Source organism: Rhinolophus hipposideros (genome assembly GCF_964194185.1).
Source record: "Rhinolophus hipposideros genome assembly, chromosome: 10".
Taxonomy (NCBI): domain Eukaryota; kingdom Metazoa; phylum Chordata; class Mammalia; order Chiroptera; family Rhinolophidae; genus Rhinolophus; species Rhinolophus hipposideros.
In genome coordinates, this window is record NC_138056.1 from 64,594,238 (window position 1) to 64,614,965 (window position 20,728).

Genomic DNA, 20,728 nt, shown 5'->3' on the forward strand with positions numbered 1-20,728 from the left:
GTGCCCTTAAAAAAACAAACAAAAACCCCACTAGTTAAAGTATTCAAAATTCTCCTGTGTAAATAGCTCAGTCGGGAAATAAAGTACGGAGTATGAACATGGAGTTGAGACCTGGGCTCCATTTTCAGCTCTACTCCTGACTCAGGCTACATACCTGTGTCCAGGATTCCACTGTGAAATGCTGGAGTGAGTAGTGAATAAGGACTTCGAATGGGTCTCTATCTGTAGAAGGCTCACTTTTTGGTCCCAAACTTTCTATCAAAGTGATACCCTTAACATAAGAGCCCAGGTTTAGGAAAACTCATTTCTCAGCTGTGTAGAGAGAGACTCCCACTTACCATATATATATGCTCCAAGATAAACAAACAAGCAAAATTCTATTTCCAAAGGTTTTATTTCATGTATTACTTGGTGTTAAACTTTCCTAGGCTTTGCATCTAATGTGTCAGTGCGCAAACTCTATCTCATTCAACAGAAACACGGCAGTTGAGTTTCCAGAACACAAGTGAGTGTCACATGCTTCCTAGGCACACTTCAGGAGCTCTTGTCTTGGGCCAACAGAAAAGAAAGGAGCACCTGCAGAAGTTAAGGGATACCCCATGCTCCCTCAGACACACAATTGGGGCACTTCCTGATTGATGACACTCTTTTATAAAACATGGGGTCCAAAATGGAACCCCCTGAAGCTTTCATCATACTCAAAAAAAAACACAGATATCATGAGTTAACTGACCTTAAATCAATGTTAGAGAAATAAGGAGAAAAAGCTGATGCACAAAGAAATACAATACACTGAAGAAAATATACAATGTTTTATAAGCTGCATACATTTCAACAAAAAAGTTGGGGACACAGATTTATTTAGATTATTAAAAATATCTATTACATGAAGATTCCCTTTCACATATTAAAAAAAATATGACCGGAAACAAAGATGGAAACTGGGTTAAACCAATCCCCAAGTCCTTGGGGGATCAAATAAGGTATCAATAAAGGACAAGATATTTTGGAACTTAAAATTAGGGGAGACTATACACAATTTAAGTAGGGGGAGAAAAAAAACTAAACTAATCAAAACGAAGTCAAAATGATCATTTACATTTTAGTCTTTAATTTAAGCACATAAAACTGTACTACTTAATATATTTCTCCATGAACTTTTTGTGAAATTCAGATCGCAGCGTATCATTTACAAATCTTTTGTCTTTCTTCTGATCATCTACACCTTTTGCACAGTTCTTGAAAACGACATCATCATCCCACCTGAAGGAAAAAAAAAGAATACTCTTATTTATCATGCGTGAATCAGGAGACAACACTGTGTGAATTGCAAAATTAGTCACTACACAAAAAGATGCCAGCACGGACCATGTTTCCCCGAAAACAAGACCTAGCCAGACAATCACCTCCAATTCGTCTTTTGGAGCAAAAATTACTATAAGACCCGGTCTTACAGTAAAATAAGACCCGGTCTTATATCATGTAAGACCGGGTCTTATAGTAATTTTTGCTCCAAAAGACGCATTATAGCTGATTGTCCGGCTAGGTCTTATTTTCAGGGAAACAGGGTACATCACTGGATGCAGCAATTACACACAAAAGAATAAAGTAATTCTGAATAGGTTGTAAGCTTGTTTTATAATAGCAGAAGGAGCAATTCCTATTTAGAACATATAAAACATTCTTATTACTTCTCCACTATAAGAAGCTTTGAGTTAAAACACAGAAATACATACATTTTAATTGCATAAACACTGAATGTGTTCAGGTCGAAAACAAAGAAGAAAAAAAAAAGAAAACAAAGAAGAGGCAGCACGTGGTACCACCCCGATTAGTACAGACAGCTCTAGATGGTGAACTGACCAACTTACTGCAGTTCAGATTAGGTTGTTTTCAGGATGTTATTTATATGCTGCTAAATTTATATACATTTAGTAATCATCCACTGTATTTAGATTTTAGGATAACAAAAGTAGAAGAAACTACTAGGGTCTAACAATTTAACAATTAAGTCTCATATGGGCACACATCTACATTAACAAAGAAACAGCAGCTGAAGAGCTTTGGCAGGACTCTGGTTGGATTCTTCTGGTTGGATTTCATCATGTACAAGCATAAAAAAATACTCATGGATGGGCCATAAAATACATGTTTTATAGATAACAAAGAGTATAATTTCAAAACATCATCTAAAATATCATATAAAAGACAAAACTGTACATGCAATATATATACTCACAAATAGATATAAAATGAAAGCCCATGTAAGAATACGTTTGTGTGTGCATGTCTGCATGTCAGAGGAAACTGCACATGGAAAATAAGCAAAGAACGTGCGCATATTTGGAAAAGTGTTAGCCAAGTCATCACTGCATGACACAAAAACTTGAAAAGCTGAGCACAGCTGGGTCAAATGTGACCTGCATCTTAACACATGTTCCAATCTCCAAACAATTCCATCTGCATCCAAACAAGGCAAAAGAACAAACGATACAGTTTGGTATTAATATAATCAATGTAGCTTTATTCCTCTATCCACTCTCTCAACTCGCTCCCGAAAGGCTTTTTAATCCCTCCATCTCAACACCAAAACTGCTCTCCTACGTTGCTATGCCAACAGCCACGTCACAGTACTCGTCTTGTCATCAATATTTGATCTGGATTATCACTCCCCTCCTCTTGAAAGCAAGCTTTGTTTGTTTGGCTTCCCAGACACCCAACCCATCTCTTTTGGTTCTCCTCCTTCCTCACTGGCTGCTAGTGACTTCTCACTCACTTCTCAGCCTACTTTTTTTCATTCAAAATTCACTCGATCCGTATTTACTGAACACCTAGTACATACCGGGCACTGTTCCAGGTATTGATAGCTAATCGTCTACCCAACCTCTAAACATTATCCCAGGCTCAGTCCTCTGACTTCTCCTCTCTGACTATACTCATTACCTCGGTGATCTGGTTTTATAAATGTCTGTTGAAAATAAATTACTTTCTTTCATTCTTCTTCTTCCATTATTCCCAAATCTGATAGAGTAGCAGTGCAAAGCAGGATTTTAGAAACTTTACATAATATCATTTGCTATAAAACTCATAACCTGTGTGTATGTATTTCCAGCCCATTATTGAATAGTACCTTCTTTTAACTTTGAAGTTGGCCTGAGGCTGGGATGGGCCAGTGAGATTAAGGAGAGGGTTTCCACTCAGAATGTTTTCCATACGAATCCTTTCTTCTTCAGCTTTTTGTTCTTGTTCCTGTTAATGACAGGGGAAAATTCATATGTACTTATATTCACTCCAGGGTCAATCTTCTTCTACAGCTCATATTTTAAAAGATTATTAGGGATAAACACCAAGGTCGTGTTGTTTTTTGTTTGTTTTCAAGACATACCACAAAAGTCTCACCTAGCAAAATAAATTTAGCACTTCTATTATAAATATTTCATGGCTTGCTATTTACACATTAATTAGTTTCTTCTGACTCTGTAATTCTTAAGACATATTTAAATCTATTTTCTTTCTTGAAGTACATACAAAATTGCTTATTTTCAGAAAGTATACCAATAAACATATTCTAATAATTTAAGAACATATTAAACATCAAAGACATGTTTAGTAAAACAATTACTTCAACTTTTAAAGAAGGGCTATATATAACTGTGATTAAAAAATCACTTTATTTTGAATTGACTAACAAGGTAAACTTGTATCTCTAGGATTGAGACAAGTTATTATTAACAAAGAAGTATTTCGTAAAGTAAGACAAACTACTAAAATGTGTCAGTGTGCATATATTCAGTTAACATGCATTTCTAATTTACCTGAGGTTTATACATTTTGTTCTTATGATTTATTATTATTGACTTTCTATTTTTATACCTCTCATACCTTTTCAGTTACAAGCTTGTCTTTCTCCACTTTTATTTTAGCATTAACCTCTTTAAATTCAAATCCCTTTCAGTTTCATTCTTAGAACTAGGAATATAAAGTGTCTAAAATCCTTAACCATAACTTCTAGTTCTACCCGATTCGAAGCTATCTTATACCAAGATAAATCCCACTTTGCTGCATTTTGGGGATAACCAGAATTGATGATTGAATAGATCAAGCAAAAAGAGACTTTCTGGGAGTCCATTGAAAATAAACCTGTTAAACCAGTTGGAAAAACAACCTGATTTTCTATGCAGGTTAATGATAACTTCACTTTAATATCCAAATGTAAACATTAGATTTCATTTTTATGATGCCAAATAACTGGGAGGTGAGAAGATACAATTCTCGGGGGGGGGGGGGGACGGGGAGAATTCTTTTAAGTCACTGCTCAGATCTTAAACAAAGGAACATCCATTATACATTAAGAACAGATAGCTTTCTAAAAACTAATTATTTTTAACAAATTATATTGATGCTGTAAGTAAAAAGACATTTCTCTGAGATGTTAGAAAACTATAAGCTCAAGCATATAATGTATCCAGACTTATAATTAATAATGTGTGTGAATATAGTAAGGTCCTGGCCATTCTATGTTTGAAATATTATTTCCTTTAGAGTCACTGGTTGGTTGCTACACACAGCTCTGGAAAAAAAGGTACCAATTCTTTTCATACTTAAGTTATCAGGCACATTATACTTCATGAATACAGGCAAAAGGTTTAACAGCCTGTGGGTCAAATCCAAACCACTCCGTTTTTGTAAATAAAATTTCACTGGAAGATAGTCACATTCATTTATTTATGCACTGTCTATGGCTGCTTGTGCTACAACAAGCAGAGTCTGTGTGGCCCGCAAGCCTAAAATATTTACTATGTAGCCCTTTACAGAAAGTTTCCCAGCCCGACATAGGCTGACTGGTTTGGAAATGTTACTTTGGGACACCTCAAAAATCAGCCACTACAATGCCAAACCAGAAAACAGGGACAAAAGACATAAAATTGTCATTCAACCCCAAGAAACACCAACACATTTTTGTACAAAAATTAGATGAAACTCACAAAATTTCTTGTCTAAAATGCTTATCTTCCCTAAGGGTTAACCAATGTATTTAAATTGCTCATTTCTTTATGTATTCAGAGCTGTTAGACAAGCCAAAAATTTGGAATAGAATTGCCCTCTAGTGGTGTGCAAGTGATATCAGGAATGTTCTTATACTTGGATTTCTAGATATAAAAATTACAAGCTATTACAGAAGTTATTCTACCCTATGCCAAACTTTGATGAGAATTGTATTTTAAAATATTTTTCTTCTTCCAATCTGAATTCTAGCAGTCTTCAAAGCCTATCCCAAATTTGAGCTCTTTTCTGAATTCTTCCCTGACCCTTCTGACAAACATGATTCTCATAACTGTATGTGAGGATTACTAGAACAGCCTCCTAAATCAGTTCTTTCCAATTTACCCTCCATACTTCTGCCAGAATAATCTTTCTAAAATGCATATCCAATCTTACGAATCTTCTGCTGAAACTGACTAGCTCCTCGTATCGTTCAGATACATTCAATATCGTTCAAAAAGATAAAACTCCTTTAGCATTGGTTTGAACCTCTAAAGCTCTGACCTGTTCTTGCTTCCCCAGTTTCATCTTCCATTTTTATTACTTTAAAGGTTTAAGGTATGTACTGTGGATCCTATTAAATCCTTATAACTACCTTTGCATTAAACACTCTTTTCTTCCATTGTGTAAACTGACAAACTGTGGAGACTCAGAGAAGTTAGGTAAACTACCCTAGGTTATATGAAATCTATTGACAGACAAGTTCCTGGAAAGAAGGCTGAGGCAGGAAACAAGAGATGAGGATGGCCTCATTACATCCATGGGTTCTTTGTATGCTACAACTATATTTTAATCATCTTTGATTCTTGATAGACTAAATGTTTGTTGAACAAATGATCAAACAAGTGACTGAAGAACAATTTGATGAGTATTATTAAGCATGTCTGAACTATTTGAGAGAATTTCTAACATAACCAAGACACTTAGGATGTCACAAAAATTATCACATTTATAGATCTGCAGCTGCTGTAATATCTAGACATGGCAAGAATGATTTCTAATATACAATTGGAATTGAAAAATACTTCCACTTTAGTTATGTAAGATGTAAATATTGAACACTTTAATTTTGATTTTACCTTCCTGGCTTGCTCTTCAGCTCTTTCTTTTTTAATTTTTTCCAGTTCTGCAAGAAGAGCTGCAGTATCGTCATCATCACTCTCCTCTTCAAAATCTTCATCTTCATCTTCCTCCTAAAAAAGAATGGTGATGGTCCAGGAGATTGGAGAGAAAATGCACATTATTCATTTTTATCCAAAAAAACCTGCACTTATCAAATCTTAGATGCAGGACTAATTTTCCTAATGGGAAAGATAAATGCACCTAAATATGATTGAAATCAACAGCCAACCAAAAAATAAAACTCCACATAAAAGCTTATGAATTCATACTAAAATGTCAACCCCTGATGTGTTTTAGAGATAATAGCAAATAGTATAATAAAGTACCTTTCAAATTTACATGGTCAAAAGGGAATTTACATACGAAAATATTTCTAAAACCAGAAAAGGAACACCTTACACTGATGCACAGCATGTATTACCCTGAGAATAAAAAATAATTTTATAATATACAGCTCGAAACAACCTTAAGGTAGGAAGTAAGGATGATCAAAAGTACAAAAAGGGTGCTAAAGTCTCAGATAAAAACTAATTTCAAATGAAACTTATTTCAAACTATTTTCATTAAGTGTCTTAAAATTGAGTTCCTTATATTTAATTAGTGAGTTATTTAATTCAATCTGTCAACTCTAGAATTAATTGCTGATATATAGAGGGTGCCAAAAAAAATGTATACACATTTTAAGAAAGGAAAAAACTGTATTCAAATTGTAATACTCAACGATAACAAAAAATGAACACAAGTCATGTGTATATTTTTTGGCACCCCCGTAGGTGCTTAATTAGACGCTACTCATGAAAGGTGAGATTTTTCTCACTGTATGTAGAAAAATGCAAATTAATTATAGACTATGGGTCCCACTAAATTTTAATATTAATTGAAGTGCTAATCCTTAAAAACGTTCCAGTTACATCACTTCCCTCCCTAAGCATAGAGAGCACCATTAAGTGCACTGCACATCTGGAGGGGCATTACTGGTATCTAATGTGGAAAAGCCCCTGGGTTCAACTCTAGGAGGCGCTGCCCACTATGGAGTGCTCTCTGGAGGTCTACAACATGTTAACCCAATCTTTATGATTTAATATAGAGAATTATTTCTTAAAGAAGCATATTCTTTAATAGACCACTTCCTTATTTGGTTCTCCAGAGATCAAACTTGTTCTTGAAGTTTGATTAATCACGTAACACTTTTTGTTTTAAAATCAATTATAAAGTTTAGCATTGAAATCAGGGCTGCATTTGAATAACAGCTAAGTAAAAACAAATACAGGGCAATGAAAGCCAAAATAAAATAGTATTTCAGAAAACATGATATAAATAAATTACTACATGGAGACAAAGGAGTTAACAAAACATACGTCTGTTAGAGGATCATCTGCATCGAGGTTGGCAGCAGGAATCTGGTCTAACCGAGGCTTCTTTGACACGGAAGAGGAGGTTGTATGTTCTGGAGAAAAACAAACATCACTTAGCTTCCTGAAACAAATACTGTACTTCTTAAAACATTTTTGGGACGTGGGCACAAAGAGCTTCGACTATAACCATCATGATAACAGGGATCAAAACCATGGTGCCTGGCAAATAAATCCTTGTTAAATATTTGTTGACAGAATGAACGAAAGTATTGATTTTCATCTGGGAACTGCAGCCTCTCTCAGGGGAATTTAGAGAATAGTTTACATATGCTGGAAATATAAAAGACATTATGTTAATAACTGATGTCCCTAAACCCCTTCCTATAGCCAGTGACAAAAATGGGAAAATTTCATAGACTGAAATCAAGGGGCTCCAAAAAGTGTGGCTCTTGTAAATAATCAATAACTCCTTGATCTGAACTGAAACAATGGCTGCTAAATAGCCCCAATCACCCTTTTCCTTCTAATATAGAATCATAAAAAGATGGACCTGAAATTGACCTCATTTATTACCTCTCATCATTTAAGAAAGTTTTGCAGGTCATAGCAATATTTAAAAGAAAACAGAAGACATAATCTATTCCAATTACTCCATGAAAGAAAAACTACTGTCAACATAATTTTATGGGACGAATGTCGGGGTCGTGTTTGTACCTCGGGCTGGACGATCTCTATTTTTCTCTCTGGCAGCAGCTCGCTCTCTCTCTTCCAACTCCCGCCTGAAGTCCCGGTTCCGAACCTCTTCAGGGGCATCCTGAGTGGTCTGTCTAGAAACAAACCAGGGTAAAAGTGTTAAACAACAACCCCAGGATGTAGCAATGGAAGATAATTCACAAAAAGCAACTTTGTCCTCGAGTCCCTCAAGTATCAAAGAGGGAACTGGACAAAATTATTATCCTAATGTGAAGGTTATTAACAGGCATCCTTGTGATACTTCCATATTTCAAGAAGCCCAAACTGAAATCATATATGTCCTTATAAGGCTGCAGATTGATGTCTTTATTTTTTTGTTAGTATGTTAACTCAGGTCCTGCTACAGTAATACTTTTGATCTCATATTGATTACTAGTAATAGTGCATGGTCCCTCTGAGTTAATATATTAGTTATTGTTCTATCTACATACAGAAATTCCTGGTTAAACAGGAATTTCTGCTAGTATTTTACAATCACAGAACGTAATTTTAGTGTTATACACTACTGCATTCTATTCCCATGAAAATAGATAACTTAAGCAATGTAAGCTAAACATGCTACTATCTCGTGACCATGCTATTTAACAGATTTGATTTTGCTTTGTGAACACGAAAAAAATGAAAGTCTTCATTACCTGTATTTTATCTTTGTGTGAGAAGGTAGGTCTCTACTTGAATATTGCTTTGAGAGTTGGCTCAAATCACCTTCTCCTTTTCCTCTTCCACCTCTTGCAGGTTCAAAAGTTGGCCTAGCTGCTGTTGTCATCTTTTACGCTTTGAAGAAAAATAATATCACATTATTTTCCATATGACAAAATCTCATTTTATAAAGTATTAATCAACATTCACCCTTGTGAAATAATTTCCGCAGCTCATTCCCCAAAACTTACTTAAATAACCTCAAACAAAAGTTCTAAGGGGAAAAAAAATGAGGTTCAGGGGGGTACAAGGAATATGGCTTGGTAGGCAGCTCCTATCTGGTACAAAAAGTTCTAGTCACGAAGATCTGAATTTGTGTTCCTGTTCTCCTTCTGGTTCTGTGGCCTTGGGCAAGTCACCAAGCTTAAGTTTCTCTCATCTGTGCAATGGGGATATTCGTCATAGAATTATTATGTGATTTGACATGGCAAACTCTTGTAAAATATAATACTGCCATGACTGAGGTTTAAAAATTCTCAACTCAACCTTACTCCACCAGACTCCTTCAAGTTCGCATTTTATCTATTAGGTTGGTGCTGTTTAAAAGGTTAAAATTTGCAAAAACCGCAATTACTTTTGCAACAACCTACTAAACCCCACGCAACAGAAAATAGGCTAGTAACAAAACCAAAATATTTTAAAAATCACAAAAAAGATACCTTAATTACAATCACTGAGTGTCCTGGAGAAAAGTGTGCTAAACTTCAACGACAGTTACATGGGAAGAATTGTCCCACAACCTTCTGTTGACCCCACTTTCTCTTACAGCAGCCAACGGCATCTAAAATCACGTCTTTTGTAGGTTATAACTTCAGGAATGCTCAAAGACAGGAATCTCACCCCCCAAGAACTGTTGTAAGATCAGAGACTCGTTCTTGACGTTACTTTTGGTTCTGAACAGTCGAAAGCATACCGCACCCAGCAGCCGTGGCTACTAACATCCCGTTACGGGTCAGAAAACCTAGTGCGTGGAGGAAGGTGGGGTAACTAACTGGTAGTAAACGTCTCTAGATTTTCAAAAAAGGTAAAAGGATGTATCCAGCGGAGGAGAAACAGGGCTTCCTGCCGCTGGGGGCGCCGCTGCCTCCCACACCCGCTCCGCACAATTGTCACTCTGGCCACCCGGGAGTTCGCCTTCGGGAGGTCACCGGGAACTCGCGGACTCTCCACCTTGCCCTACCCCGCGGTAGATGCGAGGCCCAGACCCTGCTTAACGCGGTCTGCAGTGTTGCCTCGGCGCTGCTCTCTCCGGGGCCCCCGGGACTGCAGAGGCGCCCACAGGTGCTGAGCTCCACCACCCCCCACCCCAGCTCCAGGGCCTGCTCCGCCCGCGCTCGGTTCTCCGTCGGCGACTCCGATCCAAACCGCCCTTTCCCGCCCCAGTCGGATAACGAAGACAATCTGCTATCTTCCCACCGCTCACGTTGGCCGAGCTCCGATGCAGCAGCCGTGGAGGATGATTCAGACACCATTACAACTCCTGACTCCCAGAATCCTCTGCGCCAGGGGCCAAAGCCGAAGACCCGGAAGCGAACCGCTCGCGCCGTAGCCGCCCTGCAGAGGCGGAGGCCTCGACCAATCCTCGGAGACCGAGGTGGAAGTCGGCGTGACGACAGCGAGGGGCGGGGCCGAAACAGCCCAGGGGGCGGGCGTTTGAAATCCGTGCTTTAGAGCAGACCCTAAACATGATTTTATACCTTCAAGAACCAATTACTTAATGTCTCTTCCGTCTTTTCCTTCCCCGACCCCCTCCCAGACTCCTTCATTCCGGTACTGCGTGGACGGAAAGCCCCGGGTAGCCGACACCACGTCCCCGGCTAGCGAGAGAGAGCGTAGACAAGGATTCCACCAAACTGTTTAAATCCAACGGCTCCTGCTGCCTTTCTCCTGAGCTAGACCCAACAAGCCTAGAGAGTTGGGCTACGGAAAAACTAGTATTGTCCTTTAATTGGATATGAAGAAAGAACAAATATGTACGGGGGCAACCACGATCTTTATAAAGGTACCATTCCTGCAAAAATATTAGTCTTCAAAGCAAAGGTTGTATTCGTATTGTTGGGGAAAATTTTTTACTTTTGAAAAAAGCTTAAGTTCTAGCGGGAGGGGAGATGTCACTATGAGCGATTCATTGACTTAATGGAGCGTTTGGAACGGTGGGCCCAACTGCCAGGGGCACGAGATGCCATGATTGTAAGATGGCTACTCATGCGTCAGGTGAAGTTTTAAAAAGACAGCGACCAGGGGGAAAAAAAGCATTAATTGTTCTTCCGTCTCTCCTCCGCCCCTCCCCACCCCCCACCCCCCCAAAAAAAAAACACTCGGGGCGGGGATCTCGTTTGCTTAGTTTATTTTGGTATCTCATCACTTGGCCATAGTAGGTCCTCAAGAAATGGTTAAACACATGAAAATTCAGCTCCTTCAACTTAGTTTCAGATGTAAAAGAGCTTGTAAAATTAAACATCGCAATGATTCTTTGCCCAGAACTCTTTCTTTGAAACTTTTAAATGGAAAAAAAAAAAAAAAGTAGAAAAACTCCTTCTCCATAAAATTCAAGATGTAAATCTTGATTTTTCTTACTGAAGGGAGTACTCAAGTCTCACACATTTCACTAACGGACAGTACTATACTATTACCGAAACCCAAACCCCAAGGCTTCTACTTAAATTGCTTTCTCTTCACTCTTCACATCCAGTTCCTCTGCAAGTCTTGCCAATTCGACCTCCAAAATACACCCTAAATTTCATTCTACTGCCAATATCCCACATGGATTGTTACTGCCTCCTAATGGGTCTTCCTGCTTCCACCTTTGTCCTACATTCTACGTGCTACAATTTTGCATGTAGCAGTGAGAGTGATGTGTTTAAAATTAGGAATTACATAGTGTTACTGTCCTGCGTAAAAAATCCATCACCGTTAGAATAAAATCATATTTCTTAATTTGGCCTGGGGACGCATCAGGCCTCCCCTCCTGCCTACCTCCCTGACTTCTAATCAGTCCCTTTCTTACACCCTAAGTTCTAGCACCGCCAACTGGGCATCTCGGTTTCGCAAACAAGGAAAGTCTCCTCTACACTCGCTCTTCTCTGCTGCCTGTGCTCCAAGATAACTCTATTTCCGTCCTTCCAGTCTCAGTCCAAATGTCACCTCCTCAGCGACGTTTTCCCTGACATCTACGTTTGCATCGCTACCCCTCCAACACACAAATATTGTCACATCACCCCGTTTTATTTTTTCATAATACTAAACCTACCTGAATTTGTTCATTATTTGCTTATTGCCTTATTTATTGTCTGAAAGGGCGGCATAGCAAAGTCATTAAGAGAAAGAAACCTGTAGCTCGACAGGCTTGGTTCTGAATTCCAGTTCTGCCCTTTCCTGGCTGTGTACCCTTAGGCAAGTTACTTTCCCTTTCTGTGCCCTCAGTTTCCAAGTATAAAATGGGAAAATTCTACACTGTACTTCATAATGTTATTATAAGGATTAGTTGCATTAATGTTTGTAAAGTGCTTAAAACTGTCTCAGCAAACAGTACTTGCTAAATAAATGCTAGCTATTATTATTATTAATATTATTTTTATTATTGTCTATCTCCCTATATTAGAACATAAGTTCCAGAAAATCAGGAACCTTGTCTCTCTTGTTCACTGCTGTACCCTCTGCATATAGAACAGTGCCTGGCACATAATAGGTGCTGAGTAAGTATTTGTTGAATGAGTGAATGATTGATGCACTATGAAGTGGAGGAATGAAGTAGCAATGACAAGGTGGTGACACAATTATAGAAAATACCCTTGACTTTTGTGTTCCAACTGCCCTTATCAACCCTGAGCCAATCACCCTGATTCATTTAACTACTGGCCCACGGCCTAATCTTTTGATCATTATCCATGGTTAAACAACCACGCTTGTAATTTACCAGCAGTGGTATAATTAACACCAACGTGCAATATAATCAGTCCACAAAATTAAAAGTTTTGACTTAAATGTTCTGAAAGTAGTAATAAGAAAAAGAAACTAATTTTTTTTTTACTTAAGTGATTGTAAAATACTAATAAGAAAATGAAACTGTAAAGCTTTTGACTTAAATGATTTGAAAATCTTAGAAAAAGAAATGAAGAGTAAGTTTACTAAAAATTTAAAATTCATCCTTTCGGCTACGCTTGCTGGCAAAAATCATTTATTACCTCCCAAGAATTCTCATTTTAAACCTATTACCACAAAAATCTAGTTGAACCCTTAATTCTGCCTGCCAGTCCTCTTATATTGTCCTAATTGTTTATTTTCTCACTCTGCAATATATGATTTCTCACGTTCCTCTCTTTCCTCAAATCCGTGTGCCTCTTCTACCTTCTTGGCCTTCCTCATCTTCTTTCCCAAGAGTGGACAATCGTCTAACTTTTTAGGGAAATAAAAGCTCTTAAACAAGGATTCCTCATCTGCTCCCCAGCAGACCTACTAAGCTGCCTTTGACTTTTCCCATGCCCTCAGCTTTCCGTGTGTTAGAGGTGAGGTGACCCAACCCTCTCCCTTGTCCTCTGGGTCCCAATCCCTCCAGTCTGCTTAGTGACTGGCATCCTACTGTATTTTCTGTCTCTCATAATCTATTACACCATCCCTTTCAGTTCATTCCTACCAGCTTTTGGATATGGTGTAGTACATATTAACCTTAAAAATTGCTCCTTCGTTTTAACATGACACGGTTGTATTTTAATTCAATATGAAAAGGATGTTTTGTATAACTATGATAGCAAAACTGACTATTCTTATAGCAGGATGTAATGTAGGAATTCTAGCTTCAAAGCCTACACAAACACTACGTCCAGTTGAATTAAACACCCCGAAGGAAAAAAGTAACTGTAGAAATCTAAGAAGGAAATTTAAGACTATTTATACAAACTAGGGTTTGTAAAAGATAAACTCCAGATTAGCAGGTGAATTCTGTAATGTGTCTAACATATGAAGGATTACAACTACCACCACTATTATTAATACACACATAATGTAAAAAATACAAACAACACAATAAAAAAATTGGGCAACGAATGTAAGCAGGCTATTAAGAAAAAGCAATTCCAAATAGATAATAAACATGAAAGACTCAAGCACCTCATTAAGAAAATGAAAGCAAATTAACAATTATCACATTATAACATCAGCTTGGCAACAATTTGAAAAATTAATAATGCCGTTAGATGCAATTGGGCACAAAGGGGATCCAGTCAGACAGTGGGGAGGCATTGACTCCACTTCCCTTACAGTCAAAGTCAAAGGTGCTCACAGTGACTTACAAGGCTCTCCTCAAAGTGTTGACCTCTCTTGATCATGCCTCTCTAGACTACACACCTTCCTAGTGTTGTTTGAGCATAGCTCCTTCATTAGCTGTTTCCCTGGCCAAGAACACTCTTGCCTGTCTTATTCAAGTCTTTGTTCAAATAAGGTCAGCCAATTAAGACAGCCCTGTTTATAGCTGGCAACCCTCCTCCGCCTTTGTCCTGTAACATCCTGCACTCCTTATCTCGCTTATCCTGCTCTACTTTTCCTTTAGCACATATCATTTTTCATGATCCTATAAATCTAGTTATGTTTATTCTTTCTTTCTCTATCCACATGCAGGATATAAATTCTACAAGGGAGGAGTCTTTGTTTTGCCCAGTGATGTAGTCCCCACATCTAAAATAATGTCTAGCACCAAAAGGCGCCCATAAACCTTTTACAAAAGAATGAATAAATGAATGAATGAATGAATGAGTTTTAACGGGGGAGGGATCACATTTTGATGTAAAAAGGATTGCCTTAATAGTTTTATATTTTAAAGGAGAAAAAGGTAATTTGTGTTCTGCTAGTCTGAAATTCATATTTGAAATGAACATACACCAAGACCCAGAAAGATGATTTTTCAGGAATCTCTAAATGAAAAATCATGTGATTATCAGGCATATATGTCCCTCAAAATTCTAATTCAATCAGCCCCACCCCCAATCCAATCCCAACTCTAATGTAATCCAACCTCCCTCTTCTTTAATTGAATTAATTATCCCCAGTTCTAGTAAGTCCCCTTATTTACAAAGTCATCAGCCCACAAAATGTGAAAATTTTGCTTGAAAATGTTTCTTTGAGACTTTTACTAAGAAAACGGAGGGAAAAAAACCCAATGGGCATAAGGGGCAGAAATCACATTTTAAAATAAATTAATATAAATAATGGCATCTGTTAAAATGTAACTTGAAAATGACCAATTTTCTAATATGAGAAGATGGTGCTTTAATCTGTTTTGACAAGCGAAAAGAATAGAAAAATAAGGTAGCTTGCTTTCTACCAACAAAATCCTGATTTTAAACGAAGACATTCTGGGGCCCAGAGAGATGATTTCCTGGAGAGAGCCTCAAAATGAAATTTGCTGATGGTCCAGGCAAGATTACTGGATAATATTAAAATTGAATCACCTCTTACCTATTCTGAGCACATGGCTACCTCACTAGCTGGCTAGTCCAGTATTACTCTGACAATTAAATACAAATGTTAAAAAACAGTTAAACCTAAACAACTAGAATATAGAAAATAAAGGGATAGAAAAAGATACACCAGGCAAATTCTAAACAACAACAAAAAGAACTTTATATAGTAATATTATCAAAAATATTTTTTAAAGAGAGTAGCATTAACAAGGACATTTATAGGGGCATTTCCTTGCATCACAAAAATCACTAGTGAAATACTACCATCACGAACATGTATGCAACTAACTACATACTGTGTTTCCCTGAAAATAAGACTGGGTCTTATATTGATTTTTACTCTAAAAGACACATTAGGGCTTATATTCCGGGGATGCCATCCTGAAAAGTCATGCTAGGGCTTATTTTCCAGTTAGGTCTTATTTTCCGAAAAACATGGTAGTCTGGAAAAATATGAAACGAAAATAATTAAAAGGGAAAACTGACAAATCAGCAATTATGGTGGGAATTTTTTTTAACACAAATTTCAGATTGATCGACAACTTAACATTGATGAATTATGTGCATAGATATGTATGCTTATTGCATTTGTATATGCATTTATATTTATATGTTGTAATTATTATATGTATATAAAATCCTTCAACCAAAACAGGAGAATATAAATTCTTTTCAGTGAACACTGAACATTTACAAAATTTAATCAAATATAAAGCCATCCCATACATTTCGATAAATACCTATGTATTCATTTCTAAATCATAATGTTTACTCTTGCCAATTTTTGACCTTTATATAAATTTTCAAAATGTCTATACATAAATGAATCATATGTGTTCTTTTCTGGTTTACTTTTTTCCTTCTACTTTATATGTAGCTATGGTATATACTATATAGAATTTCATTGTATAAAAATACACAGTGTAATTCTAATAACTATGTTTCTGGTGGGGTATTACTATATTAGTTTGGTGCAAAAGTAATTGCGGTTTTTGCAATTGCTTTTAACCTTTTAAACCACAATTACTTTTGCACCAAACTAATAGATAATGCCACTATGAACATTCTTATAAGTGTGCAGAGGTGCATGTATGTGTATATATTCTATTAGAGCGCTAAGAGTTCTCCTTTTTCCATAATCTCACCACTCTTGATGTCCAGCTTTTCAGTTTTAGCTCATCTGGTGGGTGTATAATGATATCTCATTCCTAATTTGCATTTCTTTGATTACTAATCACCTTTCATATGAGGTTGAACAATTAAGTTCGTGAACTTGTTTCAACTTGTTGCTAACCTTTTTTGATATCAGAGGGATTATTCATTATGAATTTGTACCAACTGGACAAACGGTTAACCAAGTTTACTATTTGGAAGTGCTGAAAAGGCTGCGTGAAAAAGTTAGACGACGTGAACTTTTCGCCAACAATTCATGTCTCTTGCATCACGACAATACATCAGCTCACATAGCACTGTCTGTGAGGGAGTTTTTAGCCAGTAAACAAATCACTGTATTGGAACACCCTCCCTACTCACCTGATCTGGCCCCCAATGGCTTCTTTCTTTACCCAAAGATAAAGGAAATATTGAGAGGAAGACACTTTGATGACATTCAGGACATCAAGGGTAATACGATGACAGCTCTGATGACCATTCCAGAAAAAGAGTTTCAATATTACTTTGAAGGGTGGACTAGGGGCTGGCATCGGTGCATAGCTTCCCAAAGGGAGTACTTCGAAGGTGACCATAGTGATATTCAGCAATGAGGTATGTAGCACTTTTTCTAAGATGAGTTCGCGAACTTAATTTTCAGACCTTGTGTGTTTATTGGCCATTTGGATTTCTTCTTTTATAAAGGGTCTGTTCAAGTTTTTCTACTGAGTTGTCTTTTTCTTATTGGTTTCTATGAGTTCTTAATACTTTAGGCACCAGTTCTCAGTCTTTTTTGTGCTACACGTATATTTTCCACTTCTTGGCTTCTCTTTTGGTATATTTTGATATACAAACATCTTTAATATTAAAGTAGTTCAATTTGTCAGTCTTGTCCTTTTTGCTTAATGCATGGTATTTCTTAATTAAGAAATTGTTCCTTACTTTGAGCTTATGTTGATATTCTTAGGTATTATCTTCTGGAAGGTTTTATAGTTATGCCTTTCACAATTCCACCAGGAATGCATTTGTTTACATGGTGTAATGGAGAGGTCTTGTAATCTGGTAAAGCAATTCTTCTTACCTTGTCTTTCTTTTATGAATGCTTTACTATTCTTGGCCTTTTGCACTTCAATATAAAATTTAAAATGTTATGTGCTACAAAAATACTTTTGAGATTTTTATTGGGATAATGTTGAATCTATATCGATTTAAGAAGACTTGACATTTCTGCAATATTGAGTCTTAAATCTATTAACAAGTTATGTCTTTCCATTTATTTAGGTCTTTAATTGTCTCTAAATTTATATTATCATCTTCATAGAAGTCTTGCACATTTTTTTTAGCTTTAGCCCTAGGTACTACTTAATTTTTAATGCTATTATAAATGGTATCTTTCTTAAATTTTGATTCTCTGTCTACGTGCACTTTATTCAATTAAAAACATCCCTACAATTTTTAGTTTGCTAAATGGATGGTGAATTTTATCAAACACTGTTTTGCATCTAATGAGATCCTCTTTTAATCTGTTAGTATGTGTTATGATATTAATTTATTTGACTATCACCTCACCTTTCATTCCTTGAATAAACCCATCTTAATCATGATGAATATATTGCAGGAATAATTATTCTCAGATTCTATTTAAGACTTTTACATCTATGTTCATAAGTGAGATTGGCCTATTCCTTTCTCATAGTGTGTTTGTTGGAGACTTGTATCATAAAGTTTGTATCATAAAATGTGTGGGGAATAGTCTTTCTTTTCTGTTCTCTGGGAAAATTTGTCTAAGATTGGAATTAAATTTGCTAATGTAGCCATCTGGGCCTAAAGTTTTCGTTGTGAAAAGAGTTTTGACTACTGCTTCAGTTTCCTTGATGGTTATAGATATACTCACATTCCATTTCTTCTTGTGTCAATTTTGCAATTATGTTTTCTTGAGAATTCATTTATTTATTCTAAATTTTAGAATATTGGATTAAAGTTGTTTAAAGTTTTAGCATCTATGTTGCTGACCTCTTTGTCTTTCCTAATACTGGTTGTTTGTACCTCCTATTTTTTGGTCTTTACCGTTTGCACCAGAGATTTGTCAATTTTATTAGATTTCTTTCAAAACACCAACTTCTGATTTTATTCATCTCTCTATTTTATATTGGTTTTCTATTTCATCAATTTCTAGTCTTACTTTTATTATTTTTTTCTGTATTCTTTACTGTACTTTTTTTTCTAACTTCCTGTGATGGATACTTAGCTCGTTTAGTTTTCCAGCCTTTCTTTTCTTAGCTGTTGATTTTAGTCTATAAATCTGTTTATCAGCATCCCATAAGACTTGAAATGTAGACTGTTTACTTTCATTTAGTTTAAAATATTTCCTAATTTCCATTTTTTTTTATTTCTGATTAAAGGTGTATTTAAAAAATGCGTTCTTTTACAGAATTGGGGGTTTTCTAGTTATCTTTTTAATATTAATTTCTCTTTATTATTTTGTGTTTAGAGAGCATGTCCTTCCTGCTTTCAACCTTTTGACATTTGTTAAAATTTGTTATATGGCCACAGTTTTATGGCCAATTTTGTAACGTTTCCATGGTACTTGAAAAAAAATTATAGTCTGCAGTTTGGAATTACCAAATTCAATATATGCCCATTAGGTCAATTTTTAAATTTCATTGCTCAAATATTCTATATTGCTTTTCAACTGCTTTACCAATTAGCAGGGACCTGGCTTATGCCTGTCTTCCCTGAGTCCCTGTCACTCTCAAAGTATTTCAGATTAAGTGATAAAAGATAGGATGTAACTTAGAGCCACTCATTAAAATATGAAATAACTGTAGAATTTCTACAAACTCAGTCAATGTTTAACATTTTACTAGAGATCATATTTAATTATGTAAGACTTCCATTCCTTCCCAGCTCCAAAATAAACAAAATAAAATAAAGAATAAGAGCTATGACCACTGGAAAAGAAAAATTAATTTTTGTATTTTTTTCTGAAAATATGAATACATGGAAAACTCTAGAATCAGTGTTCAAGCTAGTAGAACTAATAGAAAATAAGAGGTGTAAGGTTTGAAAAGAGAAGATTCATAAATAATAATAAATAATAGAAAAATGTATCCATTCACATAGTACTCAGACACTCAAAAAATTATAAAATTCCTAAGACTATATGAGGTCTAACAATTAAGTTCACAAACTTGCCACTGTGTCCTTACATTGGCAACACTGTACAAACAGCTCGGAAGGTTTCATAACCTTGGTATATCAGTGACTCACAGCTGTGTTCGTGTTGACCTGTGGCAGTGTCTTGCTGAGTGGTGTTCATTATTGTTGTATGTTTTTGTGCCATGATGAGAATGTCTGAGCTTGAATTAGAGCAATGAACAAGCATTTACATTTCTTGTTAAACTTGGCAAGAGTGGAAGTGAAATCAGGGACATGTTAGTCCAAGTTTCTGGGGATAATACCATTTGTACAGTAGTGTACAAACGGATTGAACGTTTTTCTGAGGGGAGAGAATGAGTCACTGATGAAGAGAGGTCAGAGCAGCCAGTAACGAGCAGAACTGACAAAAACATTGCAAAAATTTATCCACCTGTGCATCAAAATCATTGGGTGACTATGAGAAGCATAGCAGACCAAGTAAATATCGACAGAGAAACAGGAAAATTTTAACTGAAAATCTTGGCATGAGAAAGGTGTGTGCAATAAAGGTCCCAAAGGAGCTCACTGATGAACAAAAGTAAAAGAGAGTCAAAGTTTGCCAAGACCTTTTGGAAAGGCAAGACGATGTTTTGGGCCATGTTATCACTGGTGATGAAACATGGGTGTACCAATACAACCCTGAAACAAAGCATCAAAGTTCACAGTGGAAATCAGCCAATTCTCCATGACCAAAAAAGTTCCATCAGTCCAAATCAAGAGTCAAAATGATGTTACTAACCTTTTTTGATATCAGACGGATTATTCATTATGAATTTGTACCAACTGGACAAACAGTTCGCCAAGTTTACTATTTGGAAGTGCTGAAAAAGCTGTGTGAAAAAGTTAGATGAAAACGACCTGAACTTTTCACCAACAATTCATGGCCCTTACATCACGACAATGCACCAGCTCACATGGCACTGTCTGTGAGGGAGTTTTTAGCCAGTAAACAAA

At 36.4% G+C, this 20,728-nt stretch overlaps 2 protein-coding genes across 4 annotated transcripts in view; one reads left to right on the forward strand and one right to left on the reverse strand.

Moving 5' to 3' along the window:
• Positions 1–376: 376 nt before the first annotated feature.
• On the reverse strand, positions 377–10,534 carry CWC15 (CWC15 spliceosome associated protein homolog). Of its 3 annotated transcripts, XM_081064238.1 has the most exons (8): positions 10,389–10,476; positions 9,632–9,933; positions 8,909–9,047; positions 8,235–8,347; positions 7,524–7,612; positions 6,123–6,236; positions 3,131–3,249; positions 377–1,263 (listed from the first exon to the last, which is right to left on the reverse strand). In XM_081064238.1, exons 3-8 carry the CDS (start codon positions 9,037–9,039, stop codon positions 1,134–1,136), a joined length of 696 nt encoding a protein of 231 aa, XP_080920364.1. In that variant the 5' UTR covers positions 9,040–9,047; positions 9,632–9,933; positions 10,389–10,476; the 3' UTR covers positions 377–1,133. The 3 variants fall into 3 exon arrangements, with proteins under 3 accessions (XP_080920364.1, XP_080920363.1, XP_080920362.1); XM_081064237.1 differs by lacking the exon at positions 9,632–9,933 and having other exon boundaries at positions 10,389–10,534; XM_081064236.1 differs by lacking the exon at positions 9,632–9,933 and having other exon boundaries at positions 10,396–10,525.
• Positions 10,535–10,663: 129 nt separating this feature from the next.
• Positions 10,664–20,728, forward strand: part of KDM4D (lysine demethylase 4D) — a gene marked incomplete at its 3' end in the record, with an annotated part of 28,361 nt that continues 18,296 nt past the window's right edge. Inside the window, exons 1-2 of the mRNA XM_081062302.1 lie at positions 10,664–10,974; positions 12,574–12,667. The remainder of the gene's footprint in view (positions 10,975–12,573; positions 12,668–20,728) is intronic.